This window comes from Bubalus bubalis, chromosome 6, assembly GCF_019923935.1.
Source record: "Bubalus bubalis isolate 160015118507 breed Murrah chromosome 6, NDDB_SH_1, whole genome shotgun sequence".
Lineage (NCBI taxonomy): Eukaryota > Metazoa > Chordata > Mammalia > Artiodactyla > Bovidae > Bubalus > Bubalus bubalis.
In genome coordinates this window covers 31467778-31495236 of record NC_059162.1, presented here as the reverse complement: position 1 = coordinate 31495236, position 27459 = coordinate 31467778, and the positions used below count along the sequence as shown (strand labels likewise).

Below are 27459 nucleotides of genomic sequence, written 5' to 3'. Positions count from 1 at the left end.
CACCAGTGCTAGTCCCACGTGCAAAACCCCTTAGCTCCAGAGGAGACGTGGGCTCTCCAACCCCTTCTCACAGGAAGATGGGAATGAGCTTACATCCCTGGGGACTGGGAGAGAACAGAACACACTGTTTCCAGAGCACTCTCCCATCAGCTCTCATCTCTCTATTTCTTAATGAGGAGCCTGAAGGGAGTCCAGGCCTCGGCTGTGGAGCAGGTTAGGGAGTAATTGGGGGAAACCCCATTCAAACTCATGCTTCCCACTCTAGGGAAGCTTCCAGCTCATGTCTTGCCTCTTCCCACCAGAGCAGTGAGGCATCAGCCTGGGAGTCTGAGGAGGGGGCCAGGATAGGGCAGCCTGGACTCTGTGCCCTTATCCTGGGGAGGAGGGAGGTGCCATGGAGGGTGATGCCTGCTCAGCCCTGGGGACCTGGACCTGGACCTACAGCCCGACCTACTTTGCAGCTCGCCAGCCCACCTGCCAGGGGCCAGCAGCCATGATCTTGGCTGGCCGCAGAAGGCCTGTCCACCTGCACTCATCACACGTGCAGTGGGCGTCCTCAGTCAGCCCTCCGACAGCTAACACTGACGCCAGGGAGGCCACTGTACTCCGAGCCGCCCAGTCACCCCCGGCAGACTCAGCTGGCACGATGTTTCCTGGTCTTTGTTGAATGTGTCCAATTTCCTGACCAGCTCCCTGGTAAATAATCATTTCCTCGTTCACTCCAGGCAGCTCCAAGCTTGAGAAGGGCGGAGGCTGCCTTGCTGGGGATGCTCTTTCTTTGGTTTCGTTGGTGTCTGAGAGCCAGGGTTGACCTCTGCTCAGAGCAGGGGGCACAGGCTGCTTGGTAAAGACCCATCTTGTCCTCAGCAGCGGCCAGCAGTCACTGAGCTCCCTCCTTGCTGCCACGTTGGACGCTGTGTGTGCGTCTTCTCTCCCCAACCCTTAAGGCTGAAACTCTGCATTAAGGCAAGGAGATGGGATGAGAATCCAGTGGGATGCTGATCTAGGGAGGTGGGTATTTTAAGGGAAGTCAGAGGGAGACATTAAAGACCTCTTGGCATGAAGGCAAAGGCATAGGCCAGGAAAGAAAGTGATGGGGTTCCAGGCCGCCTTTGGTTGCTGCTTGGCCGACACTGGGGCTGTGATTTCACCTTCATGGTGTCTAAGGCAGGGGGTCCACAGAGCCCTCCTCACCTGCGTGGGTGTGCCCACAGAGCCGAGCCCTTGGGCAGCTCCAGCCCCACTTCTGTTCTCCCTGAAGCTCCCGCCCTGAGTTTTCCTGGCCCGAGTTGCTGGCACACCATCTGGTACTCCTGGGCGAGCCAAGCATTATTTACCAGCGACAGCTCTGTTCATCTGGCCGTCCCTGCCCAGGAGCAAGGGCAGAAAGAGACCCTCCAAGTGCCGGTGGTGGTTCACGCTGGCCACTCACACATGCTGGGCACTGGCCCAGGCACTGCATAAACGTCATTAGTTTTCAGCCTCACAGGAATCCTCGTTTGCCTAAAGGAGAAACTGAGGCTCACAGGGGGACTTCTGTTTGGATGTGCCCTAAGAAAGTGGCCGAGCATTCAACAAAGACCGGGAAACACTGTGTCAACTGAGTCTGAGGAGGGAGACAGGACTGCTCAGAGCTCAAAGGGCTTGCTGGCATCAGGACCAGCTGGCATTAGGACCCCGACAGCCTCAGGTGGGTAGAGGTGAGACTAAGGAGGCTAGACGTTCCTAGCCAGGGGGCTATGGCACACAAGTGGGCAAGAATGGATTACAGGTATGCAGGCAGGTGCAGATCTCCCCAGCCTCCAGGGCAGCCAGGTGAGGCTGGGAGAGCAGAGCCGCTGGGGAGCAGCTCCACCTGCCTCCAGCAGCCTGGCCAGCTCCAGAGGAGCAAGATCAAAGGCATGGCCAGGTGACCCCACTGGGAGGCACAGATCTAAAGGAAAAGACTCTAAAATCTGGAGTGAGTAAGGAGGCACAAATTAAGAGAGGCTTTTCTGAGACAGAATTGATGTTCATATTGTCAAAATTCTTGCACTAACTAGGAGGTAGACACAAAGGTCGGGTGGAGAACGGGACAGATTCTTGCTCTTGCAAAGTCAGGAAAAGGAGGGGCTCTGATACTCCGGGATGGACCTGGTGGGCCTACACTGCTGAGAGAGGAGGCCCTCGTGCTGGGTCCTAGGGAGGGCCACTTCCTTCACCTTTCTCCCCATCACCCAAAGAGCATGGGCCTGAGCTCTGCCAAGGAGCATAATTACAGGTGTCATGGCAATTTATCTGATTCATTTCATGTGCCCGGTGACTACATGTGGTGAGCTTTTCATCACCTCAAGAACAGGCACACACAGTCAGCACAACAGGAATATTTGTTGAATGAATAAAGGAAATGGGCAATAGTGGATTCAAATTAGCATCTGCAGTGGAAAGCCTGAGCTCCCCACAAACCCCACCCCAACACATTTTTTGTGTAAACAGGACTACAAATCCAAGGACTGCTGACTTGCTCTGGTTCAGGTTTAATTTTAAACAATTAACACAAAGAAAAAAGATATTTAACTCATTTTTTACAATGTAGTCACAACCCCCCACCCATTAAAATAAAGGTACCCTTATAAGTTCCATTAAATAACGCTGCCATACTAATAAAAGGCATTCATATTCATAGGCATAAGGGAGTTTTACGGATGCTGCCTGAAAGATGACAAGATGTTTTTTCTTTGCATGTTTGATGTATTTTATAATTTTTTAAAGTAATGATCTAACATCTTCACTTATATGAGGTCCCTGGAGTACACAAATTCAGAGAGACAAGAACCCCATCAATTCTCTGTGGATTCTCCAGGTATAGAGTTGCTTTTCAGGGGAAATCTGTAGGTGCTTGGGGGCCTCATCTAAGAACCAGAAGACCCAGCCCTGGTCCAGGATGATGCTTCTGGTGAGAGGAAGGGTCACCTTTCAGCAGGCCAACCTGAGAACAAGGACCTGGAGGTTTTCTCCTGCCCACAATGGCCCAGGGTTACACTGGGAAACCCCTCCTCCCTCCCCACCCCTCACTTCCAGCAGTCTTTCACAGAAACACACACACACACACACACACACACACACACAATGAGCATAGAGCCTGTTTCTCCTCTGACTTTCACTGTTTCCTTGAAACTCTTTCCCTTTCCAGCCCTCCAAGCCCCCCTACTTTCTCACATCATTTGCACACTCCTGGGAGTTCTATCTCTTCCGTGACATCTCCAGGTCAAACAGATCTGATGATCCTCTTGGATCAGCCCTACCTGGACAGGAAGTGTCCCAGAGCTACAGATTCCACTCCAAGTTGGGGCACATCCTCTGGGCTTCCCTGGTGGCTCAGATGGTAAAGAATCTGCCCGCAATGCAGGAAACTCGGCTTTGATCCCTGGGTCAGAAAGATTCCCCTGAAGCAGGGAATAGCAACCCGCTCCAGCATTCTTGCCTGGAGAATCCAATGGACAGAGGAGCCTGTGTGCTAGTCCATAGGGCCGCAAAGAGTCAGCCATGACTGACAACTACCATACTGTTCCTCGCTTCATGCTGTGAAACACACAAACCTTGCACCTGATTCAGTGTCTAGTCCTGCTTGGTTTAAAGTTATTTAAACAACACACACAGGTTGTTTGAGCCACCAGTGTTCAGGTGCTTCTCACTCTGAGTAAACTGGCAGGGCATGACAGGGCAGCGACATGCCAGAATCTGAGCACTGAGCCCCTTCTTTTTCCAGGTGCTCTGCTGGAAGCTGGGGCGGGGACCATGGTGCCTGACTCTAAGGAGCAAGGGCTGGCTGTGCTTTCAGAAGGTGGTGACGGGAGGGAGAGAGCCTCCTGGGATGACTCACTAACCCGGCCCATTTCCACTGAACTTCCTTTCTGCGCCCATACCCTGCTACCGGACCTTCAGTCCTCATCCTCTCCGCACTTTGGAAAGCCAGTGGTGAGATGCCCAGAGCCAGAGACAACCCACACGCTCACCCTCTCCCCAGTCCTCTGTGATCATTTAATGGTTGGTTTCATTCAAATAACTCAAAGTAATGTAAGTCACGCTGCCCACACAGATGCTAATAGCAATGTCGAGATTCCCCTGCGTTCCTCTGGGGAGCTCATGTTCTTAAATAATGGGAATGGAGAAGGGAAGGGCCATTTACTGACCAAAGGGATAACAGCGGGAAAGAAGATGGGGATGGGGTGGGGCAGGGAGAAACCCTGGGTGGGGTGTCAGTAGGGATGGGGAGTGGGGGACCAGGGACAGGATGGGGACTCCATGCACCCCAGAACTTGCCCATTCATGCTGTGCAGGCTCCCCAAGGGCCTAAAGAGCAACTGGTTCATCTGGGAACCTCCACTCTTCCCCAGGGCTTGGATTTGCCAGAGCCGCACTTGAGCCATCCCAAGTCCATGCCAGGACAAATGTCCCAGGGTCTTCTTGCCTCCAAGTCCCCTAATGACTTCCCTGATCATAATTATACTTGCCTTCCACAACTGTTTTCTAACAGGACCTTTTGGGTTCTCAAAAGCCCTCATCCTTCTAAGGTGTAGAGGAAATAGGCTTGAATTGAATACATGAGAGGAAGGTTGTGATCACTGACCCTCTCCAAAATGGAATCACTGCAGCCCAAAGGGTAAATTCCCATCCCTGAATGTTCAGGCAGATTCGTTGACATCTGCTGGGGAGGTTGCTGAAGGGAGTCCAGCTCTGAAGGGTGATAGCAAAGTAGGATTCATGGGGCTTACATAGCTCTCTGCAGATCCCACGGTTAACATCTATCTTTCCCTCATCCAGCTAATCTGGCCTATCCAAGGAGCTGAATTCACAATTCCCTGGTCCCTCCAAACATAGTGCTGTGTGGCTGAGAGCTGCTGACCCGAATCTGAGCCATGCCGGCTTACCATTAGGAACCCTGGAGCCCTCTGGGGGAGTCTCTGAGCAGAACCTCCCAGGTCCCTCTGCAGACTTGCAGTTCTGATGGTCACTTTGGCCAAGGACTCTTTTCACTTGGACCTCTTTAGAGATGAAGAGATGGAAATGGGATGGTTCCCAGTGCCCCACCATCTAGAGGCTAGTTCCCCAGGCTGTGATCATCCAGGCTACTGGGCTAATGATCAGATTTCCTCTGAAGAGGGAGAGACTGACAGCTTGTGAAACTGACTTGGAAGTGAGAATTCACTAAATCCAGCCCTTCATCATTGAGAAGAGGATTCTGAGGACTAGAAGTGACTCGTCCAAGATCACACAGCCTGCTGAAGCTGACCCTACAACCCACATCTCCTGACTCCTCGTTCAGTGGTCTTCCCATTGTCCTAAGGAGCCCAACCCCAGCAGAAGGGTGCAGTTAACCCACATGAGCCAGAGTAAAACACCTAAATCAGAGTGTGGACACAGCAGCCCCTGCTCCTCAGATGAGAAGCTGAGCTTACATGGAAATATTAAGAAAGTCAAACACTGTGTGGAAGTGGACATAACGCTTCATCTCTCTCTCAGCCCTGCCCAAACTGGGAGTGTGCCCACCAGGCTGCAGGGAAATGCTTTATTAATCAACACAACAGACTTTTGCTGGCCAGGAGAGATGTTTCTGCTGAAGAGGGGAGGGTGAGGAGGGGAGGGGGCTTTGGCTCAGAAGACAGGGATGCAAACCCTCAGGTACCGAAGTCTCAGGAGAACTTCTAGCAGCTTCTGGAAGCAGAAGAGAAACAGGCCAGGGAAGAAGGGAAAAAAGAAAAACAAAAACAAAAACAAATGTAGAGTCGCATGCAGCAAACTGCTCTTCTCCATCTCTGGGGCAGAAATGTCATGAAAAAGGCTGAATGAGTCTAACATCCCAATGTCAGGAGAGCCAGCAGAGGGGAGCGGGAAGGTCAGAGCTCATGGAGGAAGAGTCACACCTGGCACTGTGAGCCCTTCAGGTGGGCAGAAGCAAGGCAGCACCTATGACCTCCAGGGAGGATGTGCCCGGGAGACTCCTTATCCCACCCCCGACCTGTTTCATCTTCCAGCCACAGATCACCATGAGGGCCTATAGCTGAGGAGGCCAGAGGACTGGGCAGCCTGTGCTCAGTCAGCAGGTTCAGACAGGACCCCCCATCAGAGCTGCTTCCTTCTATTCTAAAAACATGAAGACTGGCCTCCAGCTCTGCTGAGCTGAGCTGTGGTCTCTCTGGTGGGCTGGGATGGGGCCAGTAAAAGGCTGAGTTATGCCCCATGGCCTGCCATGGATGTGGGGCTGGGGGAGGCTGCCAACTTCTAGACACAGGACATGGGTAACAGAGCCACCAGGGACCAGGATCTCCGCAGAGTGGGAGAAGGCATAAGACTTTCAGACTTTTATTCTGAAAGATATTTACATAGGATATTTACACATTATGCATATTTACAACTTTACTTCTCCCTTCAATTTTTCTCCTTTTGTACAAACTCTACTGTAACACTAAAATCTCCCACTTCCTTCTTTTTTTGTCTTCTCTCCTTTTCACCAATAAGTTCACTGCCTACTGCTGAATTTTGCCCCCATGCATGTGCTGTCCCTTCTCTGTTGGCCCAGACCAGCTTGGGTCCCTTAGATCCTGCTGGCCCCTTCTCCATGACTCTGATCTTTCCTTCATCGCCATCCTCCATCCACTCTTCACCACCAAGACCTTTGCCAACAAGCACGAGAGCCTTTGGTGCCAACACATTAGGAGGCTGGGAGGCACTGTTTCTTCCTCCCAGTCCCCAAAGCCTCTAGTGAAAATCTGGGTGGTTAGTGACATGTTAAGAGCAGACACTGGTTATACTGCACACAGAGCTCCAACTTCTCCAGACACCAGCCATAGGCTCTAAGCAGGCTTTGGTTTTCTCAGTAACCTCACTCTCCTTTGGTTAAGGAGGGCTACATGAGGAAATCCATGTAAATGATTTATAGTCAGCACCAAACCCGGAACATCATAAAAGTTTGATAATATCAATTTTAGCTATTATTACTGTTGTTGTTGATGGTGATGAGGGACAGTGGTCCCTCACGTGTCAGGGTGAATCTGCTGCTACCTATTCAGTCTCCTCACCTTCCAGATAACAACCCTAAACAGACTCAGACACAGCTCTTGAATCATCATTTCTGTCCCAGGCCAGCCTCTCCCCAACTCCTAACCGCAGATGGAGCTCTCACTTTGGGAGACACTAGAGACACTGCCCCTTTACACTCAAGGTGGGGTCCCTCATCTCTTCCTGGGTCAGGCTGATGGCCTCATTCTATCTCTCCTTACGAGCTTTATCACTTTTTTCCTACCTTTTAATTCAACTTTTCATTCTCATTTTATACATTGATTTGTCTATCATCATCTGCTCCTACTAGAATTCCAGTCCCTCAGAATTTGCCTGTTCTGTTCATAAATACATCCTTAGCCCCAGCACACTGCCTGGCACATAGAGACCCACAATATTTACTGAATAAATGATAGAGCGAAGGAATGCATTTAACATTTCCACCACAATCTTCCAAGGACCAGCTGAAACATCACCTCTTCCAAGAAGTCTTCCCTGATTCCTGCCTCCTCCACTTTCCCTACACTTTTCTGCTCTTTACTCAGAACTCTCACCTTATTAAATCCAGAAATATAGTTCTATGAGCACAAAGGACCCATGTTACTAGGCTGAGGCTTCTTATGAAGCAAAGATTCTAAATGAAACCAGAAGACCTTGTTTTGAATCTAGTAATGCTGCTACAGCGTGGGAGCTCAGGCAAGTTGCCTACACTCTCAACATCTCCTGCATGCATGCTAAGTCACTCAGTCATGCCCGACTATTTGCAACCCCATGGACTCTAGCTCTGTCCATGGGATTGTCCAGGCAAGAATACTGGAGTGGGCTGTCATGCTCTCCTCCAGGGGATCTTCCCGATGCAGAGATCAAACCCCTGTCTCCTGTATCTCCAGCCTTGGCAGGTGGGTTCTTTACTGCTAGCGCCACCTGGGCATCCCATATAAAGGAAGCAAATTGAACACCCTCCTCCTAGGACTTAGTCCTCATCCCCTTTCTTTGGAGCCCCTCATAGCAACTAGGACTTTGCTTTGCTCACAAACATAGCTCAGTGCAAATTTGGTGAATTACTGAACCATCACTTTCCCCAGGTGCTTACCAAGAGCCCAAGAGATATGTCTCCAAGAGAGGGCAGGCCAGAGGACGTGCCCAGTGATGTCAGGAGTACGTCTGACATTTCGCTCTAAGGAGGAGGGAATGAGTGGGACAAGCAGTGTCTCTAGTGCTTGGAAACTCTGCCCAGGGGTCTGACGCTGCAAAGCCTGACAGTGTCACACCCGTGGAGGCTGTGCCACACAGAGTCAGCACCCTCCGTGGCTGGGCAAGGGATGTTTGCTGGTCTGTGACTATTTAGACCCCAATCTCCCATCCACAAGCCAATGTAAGGGTTCTGTTCTTATTATATTTTAGCAAAGCTCATAAACCAATTTTGATTTCCTGGGTCAGTGCTGTCTATTTAATTATCATGGTAGGAGACTAAAAAGAAAACCTTGTTTTACTCAGAAAACCAATATGACCTTTTAGCTCCAGCAGAAACCTGGTATGAAAGGGAGCTTCTGCAGACCAAGGAGAGAGGCATGGGCCAAGCTGCACACAGTGGGCACCCGTACTTCTACGGGGGGCAGGTGCAGAGAATCAGGGCCCGGGGCAGGAAGGGGTTCCAGGTCCTCTCCTCATCCTTCCCTTCATGTTTTCCTGGGCAATCTCACCTATTTTCCCTGCTTCAGATGATGATTTCAGAACCTGCTGCTTTAGCCCCCTTCTCCCTGTTCAGTTGCAGACCCACCTTTCCATCCGCCTGCCAGCTACTTCAAGGACACTCAGGGTTACCAGCAAACACTGCCGACCTACAGCCAAGCTCACGGTCTCTACCTTGCCCTTGACCTCCAGCCAACCTGTTCCTCCTGAATGTTTGTCTACTTGTCCAGTTGTATGGTTCCAGAGTTACTTTGGACTTCACCTCCTCCTGGACGTTTCTCTCTCCTTTTCCACCGTGACTGCCCTAGGTCAGGCCTTCTTTACTTCTTCCCTGGATCTGTCTCCTGGCTAACGTCACGGTGTCCAAGGGCTCCCGTCTAACATTCATCCAGAAGACACCTTCCTAGTCCATGTGTCACAGGGACACATTTAGTGACTCCCTAATGTCTACCAAATAAATCCCTTAGCCTAATATTTTAGACCCTCATGTCTCTAGCAAACCTTTTGTTCCTGCTCACCTCCAGCCACACTCCTCATATACCCTAAACTCTAGCAAACCAGCACATTAGCTAAACTCTCCAAGTACCATACTCATTTGCAATTTACTTGGAATTTCTGTTTCCACATATCAAAATCCTACCTACTATTGTTGATTCAGCTGAAATGTCACCTCTCCATGAAGCTAATCACTCATTCATTGGCAAATACTTATTAAGCTTTTCTTCTGTGTCAAACACTTTTTAATCATTTCAGGCCATGCCTTATCCTCTCTTGTACACTCAGAAACATATTCCAATCCTCTACTCTACTGTAAACTTCTTGGGGACAGTACCGAGGTGTCATTTCCATATCCCCAATACTGCCCCAATAGGGTTCTTCACAGATACTAGGTGCTCAGTAATGTTTGTCGAACTGAATCGAGGTTTATGCTGCCCATGGTTTTGATATCATTTAGTTTAGTTGAACTCTCCTACGGTTTTTTTTTTTTTTTTCTGTTTAAATATGCGTGACCAGGAAGAAGTAAAAATAAACTAATGATACTTCTCAGCAGCTCCAAGCCTGTAATTATGGTTAACTCTCAGTTATCCATGCCATTGGAAAAGCAGCGTTGGAGAGAATCCCACCCCAGAAGCACAAAAACATGATTTCCATCAGTTTTTGACATGTATTGTATGATTTTCAAGGAGCTGATTTGCCTTGTTAATTTTGTTTGGCTGATTGGGTTGCTATTTGTGTTTATAGTCTTTGAATAATTGGCTGGGTAGCAGGGATGGAAGGGGAAGTGGAGGGCTGTGCTGGGGGTAGGAAGTCGGTCCAGAAGGAAATATTAGCTCTATACAACTTCGGAGGCAAGACTGGATGAAGTGACCATCACAGGCACTTGGGGTTTGTCGGCACGGCTCAGGGTTTGGCCAGTTTCTCTCAGATGACTGCAAATGTAGAGCTGTCCCTGACCACTACCAGCCCACCCTGGGTCCAGAGTTGGATTTTGCTTAAAGATGATATAAAGTAAGTAAGTAAAGGTTCTGGGATGGAGGGAGGGCTGTGCTTCCAGTCTTGTTGGTAACAGGAGGGTGCCTCGCTGAGCTACTGGGAACCACTGGATGCAAATCAAAGAAAATGAGATTTGCAATTTTGCATCGATAGCTAGATAATGCAAGGGGGAAAGTTCCCCTCTTCTCCTTCTGAAGCAAACAAATATCACATGTGGTGATTCAGCAGCTGCATTCGTTGGGGAAAATTGATGCACATTTCATGTGTCAGGGAGCTGAATCCCAGAGAATGGAGCCAGCCTCCCAGAAAATGGTTTCTTTATATAGTTCCATCCATTTATTGTTTGATTGGACTTTCTGTATATTAAATTCAAGCTGTTCTGCCGCTCTTGGGTATTATGATGTGTTGGCTCGGTGGGAAATAATGAAGGTGATGGGATTTTACAGCATCGCATTACAAAGGAGGCGTCCCCAGCCCCATCCATCTCTCCATCAACTAGCTTGTGTGTGAGGTGGCACTTATATTAAAACGATTTTTCTGATTCAGTTTAATGACACTCATTCGAGTCCTGACACCCGGAATATGATTACATGAGCTAGATGCAATCTCCCTCCATCTAGCCATGGTCAGCAAAGGCTGAGTTCTCCTCCTTCCCCAGCCCCTCCCTTCCCACTTAGCCATCATTTGCATTGAGCTGGGTGGGAAGTGGGGCTGCGGGGGAAGAAGGAAAAGGCTTACATTCTGGTCTGAGAAAAGCAGGCTGGGCAGAGGCAGGAGCACTGGCCTTGCCCTAGGGGTCACAATACACGTAAGTCTTTTGGCTGAGAACTTCGGATGCTTGAAGCAATTGTGGTAACTCCTTCATCCTCATCACAAACAAGTCCCCTTTCAAAGCTGGCTTGAATTCACTACTATAGACTCCAAAAGAGATTGCTAAGAGCCTGGTTCTCACTTCCCAGAAAAGAAGAACTGACTTGGTCATCACAAAGGATGGACACTTAAGATGTGAGCAGAGTGTCCGTTTCCGGGAGGACAGTGGGAGAGGGACTCACAGGCAAGCCTCTGCTCCTCTTCCTGCCCGGGAGAAGCTTCCAGCCACAAAGGTGTGTGGCCAAGAGCCCTGTGGGGGCTGGGACAGGCGCTCCCTCCTGGGTGAGAGAAACAAAAATCCCCCTGTGGTTACCAAGGGGTTCTGCCCCTCCCCTGGGGAGAGGGAGGGCCAGGCTGCCTTTTATTTACACTATTTTCAGGCAGAATAATTGCTGCTCCTCAGGAAGAATCATGTTTTTGTTTACGCATGTGTTTAAAGAGGGAAACCCAAACAAAACCAAACAGAGAGAGAGAGATTGATTTTAAGAGATTCCAGAAGAGAGCTGTGAAATGGGCATCAGCATGGAAATTCCCTCCAAAAATTGCTGCAATTTGAACAGCTGGATCGGAAGACGAATCTAATGTGGTGACCCTGGGGTGAAGAACCCCAAAGGCTGACATTCCACCTGTGGGAATTCATTTCTTCCTCCCCTGCAGCCCCTAAGTGCTCCCCCTGCCTGTGTCAGCAGCTACCAGAGCTGCTGCCTTTGAGACTGGCTGCTCCCTTTCAGTTTCTGAGCCAAGACTGCCCACACAGTGCTGAGCACCTTGGCAGGTGCTGGGGAAATTCTGCCTGGGTTGAAGGCAACCTCAGTCAAGTGCAGATGCTCCTGCTGATTGTCAGTCCAGCCCTGTTCTCAGATGGCCACGCTCTAGCTCAGCCTCAGAGGCCTGCCATCCGGTGCCAGAGTCTGAGAGCCACCCTGTAGGCCCTTTACGTATGCCTCTTCTTGTGAAATGCTTCTCCCAGCAGTGGAAGTCTTTAGGTCTCTGTCTCTCAGGCCAGTCCTCGGCCACGGGAGCTGGTGAAGCTTTCAGCTGGCAGGCTGGCCACAGGACCAGCAAGTGTGTCCTGTGGCCTTGACTTTTGAACGTATACAGAATCTCTCACTTCTCCCCTTTCCGATGCCACCACTAGATCCCAGCCACCCTCCTCTCTTGCTCAGATTGCTGTGGTAGCTTCTCTTCTTCAATGTATTCACTACCCATTGCCCAGATCCTTTCAAGTGAGTCAGGTCTTCTCAAAACTCTCCAACGACTTCCAAGCATATTCGTAAAAGGCAGAGGGCCAAGTCCCTGTGGTGACCACAGTGATTACGCGGGCCCTGCATGGGCTGCTTTGTGCTACCTGTCCCTGCTCTTGGGGCTCGACCATCAGCGCCTTCTAGCCCTTCCAAGAATAGCGCACCAAGGCCCCTCCTGCCTGATGGCCTTTGTGTTTGCTGTTCCCTCTGCCTGGAATGTTCTTCCCCAAGAAACCCACATTCCAGGTTCTGCTCAAATTCAGCCTTATCTGAGAGGCCTGTCTTGACCTCCCCACATAAAATAGCAGCTCTCCCTTGCTGCATCCCCTCTCACACTTGGCACCCCCAATTTATCACATCATGCTTTATTTTTCTCTGCAGCATGCATTACTTCCTGATTGCCTATATGTAGGTATGTATCCATCTATCTCTTTACTGTCTGGTTTTCTCTACTAGAATGTAAGCCCCACAAGATCAGGGGCTGTTTCCTTTGCTGCTGTATCCCCAGGGCCTAATAGCTACTCAAGTATCTGTTGAATAAATAACTGAATGGAAGGAATGTGATGGGTGGGGGGGCTTATCTATGGCACCCTTTCTGCTCCTCCCTGGCCATGGAGTCTGAGCAAGAAGCCTGGCAAAGCAGCCAATACTGAAATACGTGGGTTGAAACCTCCCTTGCAAGAAAGCCCCAACCCTGCTAGGCTGACATCAGAACTAGAGAATTCCCTGCTTGGCCTCCTCATTTCCACCCACCCACAAACATCCTGTTAGACAGGACCATATCACTAACAGTAAGATAGAACTTTCACTGGTTCTTACAATGGGTAGGAGATGGTTAACAAGTGAGAAAATTGAAGATGGGTAAGCCAGAGTACACAGCTGTTTGGTTGAACAGATAGATACTGAAGCCCAGTACATGTCAGGTCCTGTGCTAGATACAGATCATAAAGTGATCTTTGAAGCAGATACCTGCCCTTGAGCAACTCATATTCTGGGGAAAAGACATAAAAACAAAGTTAATGACATGTGGCAATTGGCAAGAAAGATGCATGGCAGTGCACGTGGGAAGCCTTCCTGGAGGAGACAATGTGGGCTGTTTTGTAGGATGACAGGAGTTAACCAGACAGAGCAGAGTGAGGGGTAGTCTCTGGAGGGATGGGAAGAATGTGAATAAAAGCCTCTTTTCTGACCCTGCTCTTCCCACCCTCTCTTGTTTTGGTTCAAAACAAGAGAAATGAGTCTCATTCATTCTGTCTGTACTTTACATAGGGCTGATGAGTAATCATGGTGCCTATGCATTCTCAGAGCCTATGGTGCTGGCTGACATGCAGTAGACACTCAGTAAATGTTGAATGAATGAATGAATGATTCCTTGTTGGGATGCAGGTCTCCACTCTCTCTTAGGAATTTCAGCACCAGAGAACTATTGGTTAAGAAATGTCAAACCAAGAGAAGATCCTGAGGTCATTTATTCCCAGTAATTACACTATAATCAGATCCCCCAGGCAGGGACCCACCACCATCTAGATGGGCACTGTTTGGCCAACACCCCACTCCAAGGCCCTTGGAAGGTGGGAGGAGGGTTGGTGGACCCCCCAGAGGCAGTGGATGATGGTACAGCCAGAATTTCAGGAACTGAAGGGTTAACGAAACCCACCTCTGGTTGGTTCCACTGGGGGTGCCTGATTAAGCACCCCATTCTGTGGAGTGCCCATATTGATCTCCCAGGCCCGGCTCCCAGTCTCTAAAACCTCAGGCAGGCCCCTTCCAGGATTAGACTTTAAAGGGAAATGCAAATTACCTGGAGGCTGCTTCGTGCTTGGAAGAAGTAAAAATCGATTCTGTTTTCGTTAAAGTGATTTTTGGACACTGTCAAAAGCTCTCTCATCTCAGAGCACGGGGTGACAGATAGGCTGCCGGTCTCAATTACATAACCAAGCCAACCAGGCAGCATCGGGCCATCTCATTAGAGTGACACTGCTCCGTGCCCTTCCCAAGCCCAATTCCCCCTCCCTAAGATGTCCAAGAGCACTTTATCCCTTCCAGGCCTGGAGCTGGCCCTCGATGGCCCTTGTGGATGCTTGTTCACAAAGCTTCCTTCCCCTCTGCCCCAAGCCCCACGTGAGCTTCACCCATGGACTGGCTCAGGCAGTCTGCCCTGTGGTGATGTCAAGCAAAGTCAAACAAAATGAAGAGGGAAAATCTGCTTTGAAAAAGTCTATGATAATAATACATTCCCAAACTAGAGGTGCTGGTCTTATTTAATATTGGGAGCTCTGTGTTATCCCTTCCCTCTGTTAACTGCGATAATTGAGGATTTATTTTATTTATAGCATCAATTATGAGCACAGAAATTAACCCTTTAATGGTGAACTTGGAAGCTCAACTGTCAAGGGGGCATCAGGGAACCCTGGCCTGGGCAAAGGTGTCTTCCCCACCAGCATGGGAGGTGGCCAAGGAAAGCCATCCTCCAGCATTGGTGGCGGCTGGGTTGTTATTGTTCTGTGTGCTCAAGATATTCTGAGAAATTAAATAAATGGGAATAATTGGCTCCAGGAGATCCCTCCCTGGAGGACACCTGAGTAACTCATCAGCGGGTCCTGGGAAAGCAGGCAGAGCCAGGAAGAGCAAACTCCCTCACGCAACACATCGGCCCTCGACTAGTCAGTCAAAAAAGGCACACAGGACAGTCCTTCCAGACTGTAAATAGGAAGCCTGGGAAGATTTGGGTGGGAAGGGTCTGGAAACAGGAAGAAGTAGGTGTCTGCCAGGGATTGTTGGGAGCAACCAGAGAGAATGTGGAATGTGGCAGAACACTGGCCCTTGGCATTGCATGACCACTTGGGGTTCAAACACCAGCAAAGAGTAAGCAAAGACAGGCTTTCTGGAATGATCCAACAAGCTTACAAGTAGCCAATGAATGTGCTCAGGACAGAGAGCAGCCAGAGGAGAGGAACGGTTTCCAGGATAGGGCGGGTAAGACCTCCAATAAGAGCAAGAAGACCCTCCACAGCGTCGCAGATCATCCCAGTGAGGGGGAACCACACACCAGGTGAATGCTGCCCTGCTCCCTCCCTGGGGCCAGGGCTGGGGGAGATACAAATCTTGGGTCCACCCTAGAGAAAGGACAGGTGGGTCTGGAAGGGACTGAGGACATTATCAGACCAAGCACATGGAAAAGGAGCCCCATTCTCATTGACTCACCCATTTAAGAGTTTTGCCAAATACCTGTTGTTTAGAGTCAAGCAGCGAGCCGGGTGATGGTTCCCACTGCCAACTCCGGTCAAAGTCAAGCAGCCCGATCCACCCGACACTGGTCAGGGTGGACAGGAAGAAAAAGCCTGCTTTCCCATTACTTAACGGAGGTTAAGCAAGACATGACCAAAGGCTTCATTTTTGCTTGTGAGTTTTTCCTCCCTAAGGCTAGACATCTTTCTGCTTGAGGAAGGGAAGGGTGAGGAGCTCGCAGGGCCTGAAGTCGGGGTGGGGGAGGGGAGGGTAGTCTGGGTCTTCCTACGAAGGAGTCCTCACTCTCTGGCAGTCCTCTTGCTCTGCCCCTCCCTCACCTCCCAAAAGAAAATGTGAGGCCATGACTGTCCACCCCTTGACGCTAGACTTGACCTTGATCTACACAGCGAAGGCTAAAGGAAATCACTGGTCTCCCCAGTGACAGTAAATAGATTTTGCAGTGAAAGCAGCCATTAATTTCCCAGGCAGAACTTAAACTGGCCAGAAGAAAATGTTTTATATATTCATAAATTCCCTGTGTGCCTAGTGAGGTGCCTGTAGTCCTCACCACGCTGACACTTTCTTAAATAGAGATAGGACTAGAATAGATTATGACACCCTGAGGCCATTAAAAAAGAAAAGAAAAGCTTTAAAGGGCTGATTTCCACCTACAGGCCCTGATGGTAAGGGAACAAGTAGAGTGGGAAATGAAAAGAGAAAGGGCCCTGGAGACAGCCAGCCTGGTATTTGAAAAGCGGCACTGCCCCTCAGCAGCTATGTGACTACAGATATTTACTTAACCTCTCTGAGCCTCGCCTGCTGCATCTTCAAAGTTGTGTGGAATTTTTCCTACCTTGCAAGGCTGTTGTGAAGACTTAAAGAGATAACATATGCAAAGTGCTCAGCACACTGCTGACACATAGTAGACACACATATGCTGTTATGCTAATAATAAAAAGTAACAGGCAGGTGGCCGTTGAAGTTTCCATTGATCTCCTCTGAAATGGCCCCATTTTAACTCTGACACTGATCCGTCTGCCCTGTTTTCTCCCCATGGCAGTCCTGAGGCATCACTGGTGTCATGAGTCCCATCAAGGGGCACTTAAGGGTATTGGACAGTCAGAGTGTAGCCATGGAGGTCCTGGCCATGGAAAAGTCCCCTTCAGGAAAGCGAAGGCATGGCCAGGTTAGCAGAGAAACAGCAAATGTTCCTCCTTCTCCTAACACAGGGCCAGCTCTCCAGCCCATCTTATCCCTAAATATCCCACCAGGCCAGGAAGCCACATCTACTCCCTGAGTCAAGAGAGACAAGGTCAAATGACCAGACATCCTTGCCCACTTTGGGTGGGAGCAGTTAGTGGGAGCCTGCATGTGTGCTGAAGAGGAAGGAAAGGGCAAGGTGGCCTCTGCCCGATGAATGGAATGCCCCCCGTCAAACGTGGCCTTCACAAATGGACAGCAACACCCCTCGCTCTCCCCCTTGCTCCTCCCTTCTGTGTGGCAGAATGACAAATGTAATCATTTTAAAAGGTCCTGTCACCTGCTCAGTCATTCCCACTAAGCACTATGGAAAAACCGATACCAGCGCCACAGGGTTTCAGCCAGGAAGAAAAAAAAAATCGAATCACCAGGACGCCACCAACTGAATTGTCAAACACCAAATAAAAAGCTTCATGAATTCTCCATCAGCAATATAACGCTTCCTGGCCTAAGCAAATACAGCCCCACTGTATGAATTGTGAAGGGATTTTGCTTGAGCCTCAATGACTTCCCACAGCTGAAGCAGCAGCCCCTAAGAAATACACATCTCCATGAAGCTGCCTTCGCTGGCTCTAATCCTGTTAGGGTGAAGACTGTAATCTGCTTCCTGAGTGAGCCCCCCCAATCCTCTGATGGAAAGCTTCATATCCCAGCACCATAAATATATTTTGGTGATCTCAACTGGAGAGGGGACCCTGGGGAGATGGAAGAGATAGAGTCACCTGTGACCTCACTGAGCACCTTTCCCTCCCACTGATGATATTGTTGTTACTGTGTCTGACCACATGATCCATCAGACCATCTCACCATCACCCAGGTAGGCTGAAGGATCATTCATTCTCACCGAGTCAGACTAAGAAAGCAAAACTACTGCTTCTTCAGTGAGAAAAAAAAACAAATCAGGTGCCCCACTTTGCAGAAAACCCAAGTTCAGAGTCACTTAGAGAAAGTCTGCTCAGAGCTCCTGAGCCCTTGAGCATTTGTGGCAGCAAAAAAGAAAAATAAGGCAGAAGAGAAAACAGCCTGCAAATATACTACGAAGGAAAAATGCAGGGAGGCTCCAAAAAGAGAGTTCTAGGGTCTCCTGTTAATGGAAATCTGTACCCTCTTGACCACTCTCATTGAACTTCTTATAGCATTCTTCCTTCCTGCTGCCCTCTTTTCTTCTTCAAGGCAGCCCTTGCAAGCTCAGGTACATATAAGAATGCAGCAGTCTCCACTCACTCCTCCCCCACCACACACACATACACAGAATGCATGGCTGAAAAAAGACATGGTGACAATTTTCCTTGTTTTGAAAAATACATACCCTACTCCTAAAAGAAAACTCAATTCAGAGCATTCATCAGCCCCAAACAAATCACTTTCGTGCCTTCCGCTTCTGATTAGCAACTTCCCTTGCTCCTACAACTTGGGGAAGTGACTCCAACCTTCTGTGTCCAGCTCTGATACCATCCACAGTGTCCCCGTCAATCCAACCTCCGCCCTTCTCCAGGACAACAGCTCCGACTTACCCCAGTGTTGTCATGGTGACGATGGTGTACCAAAACGAGGCGGGGATGCTTGTGAACTTGCTGGCGGAGGAGCCCTTCTCGGCGTAAAACATCACAGTGGCAAAGATGATGATGGCCATGGTGAGGGAGAAGAGGAGGAAGCCGAGCTCCGAGGCACAGCTCTTCAGGGTGTAGCCCAGGATCCGCAAGCCCTGGGAGTGGCGCGAGAACTTGAAGATCCTGAAGACGCGGAAGACCCGGAGCGTGACGAAGGCGCCTGACACGTCCTCGTTGTTGGTCATGACGAGGCCGATGTAATAGGGCATGATGGCCACCACGTCGATGATACTCATCACGCTGCGGATGAAGCGGTAGCGGCTGGGCGCCGCGAAAAGCCGGAGAAGGTACTCCACCGTGAAGATCATGACGCAGGCTGTGTCCAGACAAAAGAAGGCCACGGAGTAGCGCTCGCCGCACGGCAGCTCCTTGCTCCCGGGCACCGTGCCGCACGGCACCGTCTCCACCACGTTGGTGATGACCGAGACGGCGATGAAGAAGCCAGTCACGTAGTAGAAGACCAAGGCCAGCGTGCTGGTGTGCGGGTTCTCGAAGGCCCGCCACATGGTCTGGCGGAAGCTGAGCGAGGGCATGGACTCCTGGTTGTTCTCCGAGTCGTTGTCGTCCATGAGCCGCTCGGCGTTCTCCCTCTTGCGGTCCTTGTACTCCTCGTAGCAGCAGTCACCGATTATCTCAGGCAGAATGCCGTAGAAAGCCAGCTCGTCGTCGTAGGCGGAGATGCACTCGTAGCGCGGGTAGTGCAGTTTGCCAGTGCGGTAGAAGTTGAGGACGCAGCGGAACACTTCTGGATCCCGGTCGAAGAAGTACTCCTTGGTGTCCTCGTTGAAAAAGAACTCCTTCTCCGTGCTGCCCAGCAGTGTGTCTGGGTAGCGCTCCAGCGTGGTCCGCCACGTCTGGAACCTCCGCCCGCTCACATTGAGGACGATCAGTTCATCCTGCCGCTTGTTCTTGTCGGCCGGGGCTAGGGGCATGGGGCAGTTGGCCACCGGCATCCACCCGATGGCCGCAGCCCGCGCGAAGGGCAGCCAGGCTGCGACTCCGGCCGCCATGGTGACTCCAGCTCCTGGGCGGCCACTGCTCTGCCACGCCGCACACCAGCTTGGAAGTTAGTTCAGCAACCCCTGGAGACAGGATGAGAAAGCAGAGAACCCGTGAGTCCCCTGTCTGCCCCTGGTGGGGGTGGGGGAGGGGGAGATGGGCTACAGGGAAGGGTCATCAGCAAGTGAAACAGCAAACGTCTGGAAGGGAAATGAATGGAACTGAAGTCCCCACCAAAGAGAGGAGACTTGATTCGCACCCGGTCTTGCAGCAATGTGGTATCACCAGATGTTGTTGACTGCCTGACAAATTGTCAAGTTCCAAGAGGGCTCAGGAGCACTTGGAGGGAAAACCTCTTTAGCAGAAAGATCTGGGAAGACGTGGGTAATAATCAGCTCCAAAAAGTTATGGTGTTATTACGAATTTAAATTGGGAGAGGGTAAACGAGTTATTAAATGAATTTAAAAGTGGGATAAACATGCTAATTTTTATTCCTCTCTTCACCCACAAGGGCAATCAGGAATGGGGCGTGGAGGGTGGAGATCAGGGAAACACATTCTTTCCACTCCTCACTGGTGAGGAGGCTGGGGCTGCCCAGGACTCTGGAAAATTCTCTGAGATGCCAGAACTTGGTGGAGTTCTGTCCCCAAGTTCCATGGCGAAGGCTGACCCTGGTGGCGTGCTACCCTCTGGGACATTCAGCTTGGACATTTGGCAACCTCATGTCCAGTCACGCTCTCAGAGCCATAATAGAAAGATGTGGGAGAGGCTGGGAGGCTAGGGTTCCTCCCCCACCTTGTAAAGGACTCTTGGATTCTTGGTTCACCTGCCTTCCAAGCATTGTCCTTCTCCCTCCCAGAGGAAGCTGATCCACACTTACTGCCATCTCCAGACTCCTCGCCTCCCGTCTCCATCTGCCCACCATCCCTAACTCCCTCAGGTTATATAACAATACCCTTTCCCATGCCAGCCTCTTTCACCTGGCCCCACTCCACCCTCAGAGATTCCTCCGGAGCCGGGCCACCTCAGCCCTTCACTCACCGCTCTCTGAACCGGGCTGTGTACACACTTCCCCATCACCTGCAGGGATGGAGGGAACAGTGGCATGGAGAATTATATTTGGCTTTGGGAAACAGATTTACCTTCCCGAGTCTGGCTTTTTAAAGACGGTAGTGAAATGAGTCTGCAATCCCCAAATGTATACCATCTGTGGGGAGACACGTGGTGACACAGAAACACACGGAACAGCAACGGGGAATTGTTTGGGGTTGACACGCTCATTTTCCCAGATCCTAAACTGATCTCACAGAGCCAATCCTGACTCAGAATTCTTTGGACCCTCTGGAATTCAGCTGGTTTAAATAAATGAGGCAGAGGATGAGTCTCGTAAGGAGATTTGGTCTCATCTTTCCTTGTAACCCTGTTTGCTTCTCCTGACTCCCAACTCTGCCAAGTTTTCCAGATTTCTCTCTCCTCTCATTCCTGAGCCACCCCTGGACTCTGCCACCTGGAGATCTCTGAAACTGGACAGGTGGAAGCTGGGTCTACCTCCTTGCAAAAAGCTGCTCTTCACCTTTTGCTCACAGCATCCTTAACCCCCGGCCTGTCACCTTGGCCATCTTCCTCATTACTGCACCCAAAGATGCAAATAATTGCCAAATAATGAGACAGCAGGTCTCTGCCCGCATAAGGCCTCGCTTCCCTGAGTCCTCTTTCCCATTGGTCTGTTTGTATCTCATTCCCCCAACCCCCATTTCTCCTGTTCCAAGTAAATCCATCCTGCTCAGGTTAATTTCCCTAAAGCAAGATCTTCCCACCACCTACCAAATCAAGTCTGAACTCTTTGGACTGGCATTCTGGCATTTTCACAAATGGATCCTGGTTTATCATTCCAGCCCCATGTCCCAGGCACCTATCCTAGATCCTAGATGGGCTCATGCATAGTCCTTGGGGGTCTGTCTGTGGGCACTCTTCCTTCTGTTGGGACTATGCTTCCCCTTCACCCAGCCTTCCTATTAGAATCTCCCCTGTGCCTTGCTCTCTCTCTGATGTGTCTTCCTCTCCCCACGCTGAAAGTCTCTCCTCCTTTGGGCTCTCGGCACTCTGTTTGCTCCTCTTCCCTAGCACCTATCATCCTCTCGCCTGGGTTACAGACACTCTCCACGAGTCTTATCATCATGGCCAACAGTAATTGAACGCTGACTTTATGCCAGGCACTGCACTGTCTCCAATGGATCAGCTCATGTAATCCTCCCAGCAACCCTAGGAAAAAGAGGTCTGAAATTCAGCAGTCGGCCAGCTGGAAGGAGGAAGGACAGGGACTACAGCTCTGGACAGGCAGTCTGACCCCACACCACATGCCCTGAGATCCTGTGCTACACTGCTTCTCAAGGTCTTCCTGTAAGAAGAATATTAGGTGATGTTTACTCAGGACTGACTGCCAGCCAGCACAGTGTCACATGCTTACATGGCATGGACCACTTCAATCCACCCCAGCAACACCCATAGGGGGCAGACACCACTGTCGTCCCCATTTTGCAGATGAGGAAAATGAACCATGAGGAGGTATAACTGACTGAAGGATGTAATGATTAGGCAGGGAGATTCAAACCTGGGCCGTCTCAATGTGGAGTTCGAGGGGATAGCCAGGCCTCTTCCCTGCTTTCCCCATCCCACACGAAGCTCCTTAAGGGTAAAGGCCATGATGCTTCTATCTTTACGTGACAAGTCAGGTGGTAGCATAGTAGGTGCCCAACCTACTGATGATCCTCAAAGGTGGGCACAATAAAGTACAGGTGGGAATCCAGATTATATAGATGCCAATTGTAATCCATCGATTTTATTCCACACCATCAGGGCTTTTAAGGCTGGGCATTCTCTCTCCACTCAGTAAACTCTGAAGACAGATCTAAATAAAATGAACCCAATTTAAGTGCCTCCGACTCACTGTAGCTCTGTGTTTTCCCAAGGAGCCGACCTCTACCTCAGTTTCCCCTCTGCGTGCTAAGGAGCATGTTCACAGGACTTTCTGCTTCCTCAGAAAGGGAGGTTGATTCAGGTGCCACAGAAGACATTGGGAATGACAGTGACATTCCCTCTAAATGTCACCAGTCAGAGAATAGAAAAACAGCGCGGGCCTGATGAGCTCTTGATTACGGGAACTGAGGAAAGAACAGGGGGATCGTTTACCCATGGCAATGAGTAATCCACATGCTGCTGATAGAAGACTGGGGAACACATCCCATGCATTTTATATCTTTCTTCAAGAAATGTACCCTTTTAACTCCCTGTACTAGGAGAATCTGTAGTCCCTAAGCACACACTTAGCTAGGTTTTCTGAGGAGCAAGAGAAGTTTGGGAAGAAAGCCTGCAGTTTAAAGATTGGTCACAAGATAATTCCATTTCAGATTTAGCTAACATTTATTGATCACTGACTATGCAGTGGGCACTGGTTTAAGCACTTTTTGCAGCAACAGTTAATTAATCCCACAAAAATCCTATGACATGGGCATTTATGCTGACAAGCTTCAGGAAAGGAGCTGAGACTCCTTCAAAGTGACTATGTTCTGTGTATATAGGAGGTGACGATTTTCCAATAGGCTACTGATCAGTTGGCGCTAGTAGTAAAGAACCTGCCTGCTGGTGCAGGAGACATGAGAGACACAGGTTCAATCCCTGAGTGGGGAAGAGCCCCTGGAGGAGGAAATGGCAACCTACTCCAGTATTCCTGCCTGGAGAATCCCATGGACAGAGGAGCCTGGCAGGCTGCAATCCATAGGGTTGCAAAGAGACACAACTGAAGTGACAGAGCATGGAAGCATGGCATGGCAACTCACTGCCAAATGACTTCCTTGACCTAGGTGTAGCCAAATACCGAAGGTCCTTTGGGAGAGAGCAGGATGCAGGCTCTGCCCACCCCGTCCCCAGGCAGCAGAAAGCATGGGGTCTGGAAGGCCCAGCACTCCCGTTCTAATTCTCACCTGAACTTGTGAAAGCAAGCCATCATTATCCTCTGGGCCTCACAAGCCTCGTCTGTCAAATGAGATAACTGGACAAGAAAGTGACAAGGAAATCTCTAGCACAAGCAATCCTTGATTCTACTGGATCCAGGACATCAAGCCTGTAGCTCAGGTCTCACCAAGAGCTCTTCCTCACGGTGTCCCCTGCAAAGCAAGCAGTAGAGCCTCTGGGTTTGTTGCTGAGGGGACAGAGTTAATCTGAGCCTCCTTTTAACAGAGGCACTTCTGGGAATTTCTGATGAGGCTGGTGCCCAGAAAGGGCCACACAACCTGCATTGCTTAGAACTCAAGGCAATCAAAGGCCCAGTTCCTTCACAGAACCCCTGGCTACACCCCTGGAGGGAAAAGGGGCCTGGGCTCCAGACCCTGGGCCCTGGACCTCTGACTCTCAACATCCTTGCTTTATCCCAGGATGGAGCTAAGAAAGGCAGGAACTTGGGGGATTCCCATGGCAAAGAGTAAGAGACCACAGAACTAGCAGGTACCCCTCTAATACTCTGCTTGGGCCAGGTATGCAGTTGTATACCCTGAGAGAGTGGAGCCCTCCCACTTCCATTCTGCCAGTGCTGTTTCACCCTGACTCCCAAGCCTCACTCCCTGGTACCTGCTGCTGCCACGCTGAATCCCATCACTTTACCCTCCCCTCCTCATACCGATCTCCTCTTCTCCAAAGTCTCTGGGTATTTTACAAACTACTCTCAGATGAATAATTGAGAACTGGGGAAGGAAGAACAGTCCCTCTCTATCTATCATAAAAGCCTCTGGTCCCACAGTCAAACTTTTATCCCATGTATTAAACCAGGACAATCTTCCCAAAGAAGGCCAGGCTGTCTCCGAAGCTTCAAGCCCTGTCCCCTTGGTAAAAGGTACCAAAATGGGAGGAATCACCCTATTGTTATTTCTGTGTGTGTGAGAGAGAGTTTGTTTGGAAGCGGAGGAAAAGTGTCCCATGCCTGTGGCCATGCCAGCCATCCCCTCCATACAACCCTGCAGGCATTACCCAGCTCAAGCAGGGCTTCTCCAAGACTCTCACCACAAGGCTCGCCCCCTGACAGGCACCAACGCCTCCTGGAGCCGACCTGGGTATGAATTCTTGCAACAGGCACCACACTGCGGCCCCATTTCCAGCCAATAGCACTGCACAGGCCTCAAATGCCAAGGTTTTACTAGGACGTGGACGCCTTACAAATGAAAAATCTGAAGCTATTTTTGTTTTTGGCAGAAGAGTTTGACAGTGGGAAAGATGGGGGTGGGGGGAGGATGGGGAAGAGACATTTGAAACAGGTAAGTGCTGAAATGACAGAGGCGGGTGGGGGGGGTGGGCGGGGAATCCTAGAAAAGGGAAACACATTCCCCCTGCTGTAAACAGGCAGCCCTGTTAGCCAGCTTCTGTGGCAGAGATAGAGGGCCCAACGTGGGCAAAGTGAGCAGACCACCTGTCCTGGGGACTGACACTTAACCCAAGCACAGGCACAAGGCAATGAAAACAGCATGTCACCAAGGTCTACCCTTCAGTGACCTCGACAGACAACTGGGTATGGAGAGTCTTTTGAAACTTTTACGTTCCACAATTTTTCACTCAGCCCAGAATGGAGCCAGTCTGGGAGCAGAGGGTCCTGACAACCCAGAGGGCATTCTCCTGTGCCCCCAGGGTTTGGGTAAGCAGCCGGGAAATTGGTAGGGTGCCGAGATGGGGATCCTTGGGATGCAGGCCTGGGACACACACAGAGATCCTCTTCTCCCGCAGTGCCTCTCCTAGGCTGGCCAGGGCACTTTTCTGAACTCTTGATTTTTTTCTCCAGCCTCTTCAACAGCGAAAGGGAGCAAGCCGCTAATCATACTTCCTCTGGGGGTCCCTTGTGTACTTGCCTTTTGTTGCTTTCCAGTAGAGACAGGGGAAAATAAACACGTCTATTCCAGCCCCTGTGCCAACATGTCCACATGGGGAAAAGGTACACATGCTTTGCGTTCAATTCGTGCTGGCCCAGGCCCCCTTTATACAGACATTAAATATCCGGGTTCCCTTGAAGTGATGGTAAATAAGACGTAAATTTAACCATCTCTGTTACATTCATGCAAAATACCATCACGAACCACATAGAACCAGGTCTTGAAAAGATTGCCTTGTACCTAGGATCGGGAGAAAGTTCAGGCACCCTCTCCCAAGAAATATAACCGAGCCTTCTCTTCGCTGTAAGATTCCAGGTTCAGAACCTCAGCCTGTTGCTGACATTATCACCGCTGCCCGGGATAAAAGCAGAACATTTTGGACTCGATTCAAATGTCAACACTAAGCAAGTGCAGGAATTTAGTTGATTCTAGGTAACTTCTCTGCCCAGTCCCTTCCGCACCTCATTCCTACTGTAAACATCTCGCAAAGTGAGTCTTTCCAACGGCCTCCCCCGGGCCACTCTGGCCCCTGGTGTTGCTCAGAGACCCTTCCCAGAGCTCGCCGAGGGCAAGCGGCGTCGGGCAGGACCAGATGTGCGGGCCTCCAGGCTATGGGAGGCACACCGCCCGATCGCCCGGCTGAAGAACTTTGTAAAGCGCCTCAAACTGCTCCCCGCTTCCACCCTCAGCCATTTCTCTCCTTCTCCCCTCAGAAGGAGCGGGGGACCGAGCGAGCCGCCGCCACCTGCCGCCGGATCCCGGGGCGCTGCCTCTGGCACCCCGAAGGGATGGCAGGCCAATGGAAGGAGGGCAGAGGTTCACACCCCCCACCTCCAAACCTCACAGCGCCTAGCTGCCCGGAGGTGGCTCCGCAGCCCGCGGGAACCGACGCCTCCGGGCCGGCTGCCTGCTCCCCCACGGCGCCAGCCCCACCCCCAATCCTTCCGGCGCCCCAGCGCCCACCCACCCGGGTGCGGGAGTGGGAGGGTGCCGCGTGGGCAGCCGGAGCAACAGGCGTGGGAGCAGCGCTGAGCGCGCTTCCTAGCTCCAAAAGGCTCGGTCGCGTCCCTCTTACCTTCAGCGAAGCAAGCCCCGGGCCCCGCACCCCGCGCCCCGCGCGCGCTAGGAAGCTGCCGCCGGGAGCCGGGGGCCGCGGAGGCGCAGAGCACCCAGCAGCGCGGGGAAGCGCCCAGCGGCCGCCGCTCGCACCGCTCCTCCTCGCGAGCCAAGTCTCTCCTTCCCTTCTTCGCTCCGTCCGTTCGTGCGTCCGTCTGTCCGTGGGGCCCTCCCTCCCCCGTCGCCGCCGCCGCGGCCGCCGTCGCTCCAGCCCCGGCTCGGCAGCGCGTCCCCTCCCCGCCTCGCCGCTCCGCTCGCGGGCTCGCGGGCTCGCGGGCTCCCTCGCTCGCGCCCTGCCCCCGCCGCTGCCGGCGCCGCGCGGAGCGGAGCCCGGCGGGCCACCGGCTGCCTGGCGAGGTCCCTCTCCCGAAGGGGGAGGCGATGGGGGCGCGGCGCGGGCGGGGCGGAGAGGAGAGTCCGGGGGAGGCGGCGAGGCTGCGCCCTTGCCTCCCGACAGATCCCCGGCGACCGAGCGGCTCCAGGCCGGGCCCGAGAGCGCGGAGGGAGAGAAGAGGAGGACCCGGAGGCTCGCCGCGGGAGGGTGCCCAGGGCGAGGGCGTGCTAGGGGGAGTGACTCCCCGCGCGAGGGTGTGTGTGTGTGTGGTGTGTGTGTGTGTGTATGTGTGTGTAGAGGGGCGCGCGCGTGAGCCAGGGTGGGGGGCAGGGAGACGAGGCAGAGCCTGGTGCGTCTCCCCGGGCCAGTGGAGGAATCCTAGGGTGTGCCTGGAGGTGGCGGAGTGTGCCGACGCGGGTGTGGGCGCGTGTGCCAGCGAGGGTGGGCACGGGGGTGAGCGTGGCAAGGTGAACTCGGCCTGGGCGTGGAGGCGGAGCGGGGAGTAGGCGTGAGTGTGAGCTCGGAGGCGTGTGTGCTGGGGACTCGGGGAGAGGTGACAGGGAGCGTCAGTGTGCGCGCGCGTGGGGTGTGTGTGGACCCAGCTGGGTGTCTGTTTCTCGCCGACTGTCCACGCGGCATCAGCACTTGCCTGCGGCCGAGCCCTG

The 27459-nt window shown here is 51.5% G+C and overlaps 1 protein-coding gene across 2 annotated transcripts in view; it reads right to left on the bottom strand.

The window, feature by feature from the left end:
* KCND3 (potassium voltage-gated channel subfamily D member 3) overlaps positions 1-26556 on the bottom strand; it is a 225892-nt gene extending 199336 nt beyond the window's left edge. For both annotated transcript variants that reach the window (XM_025288091.3, XM_025288092.3), the window contains exons 1-2: positions 26420-26556; positions 18341-19518 (exon numbers count right to left, since the gene is read on the bottom strand). In XM_025288091.3, the coding sequence (XP_025143876.1) occupies positions 18341-19446 (1106 nt within the window). In that variant the 5' untranslated portion in view covers positions 19447-19518; positions 26420-26556. The remainder of the gene's footprint in view (positions 1-18340; positions 19519-26419) is intronic.
* Positions 26557-27459: the final 903 nt, after the last annotated feature.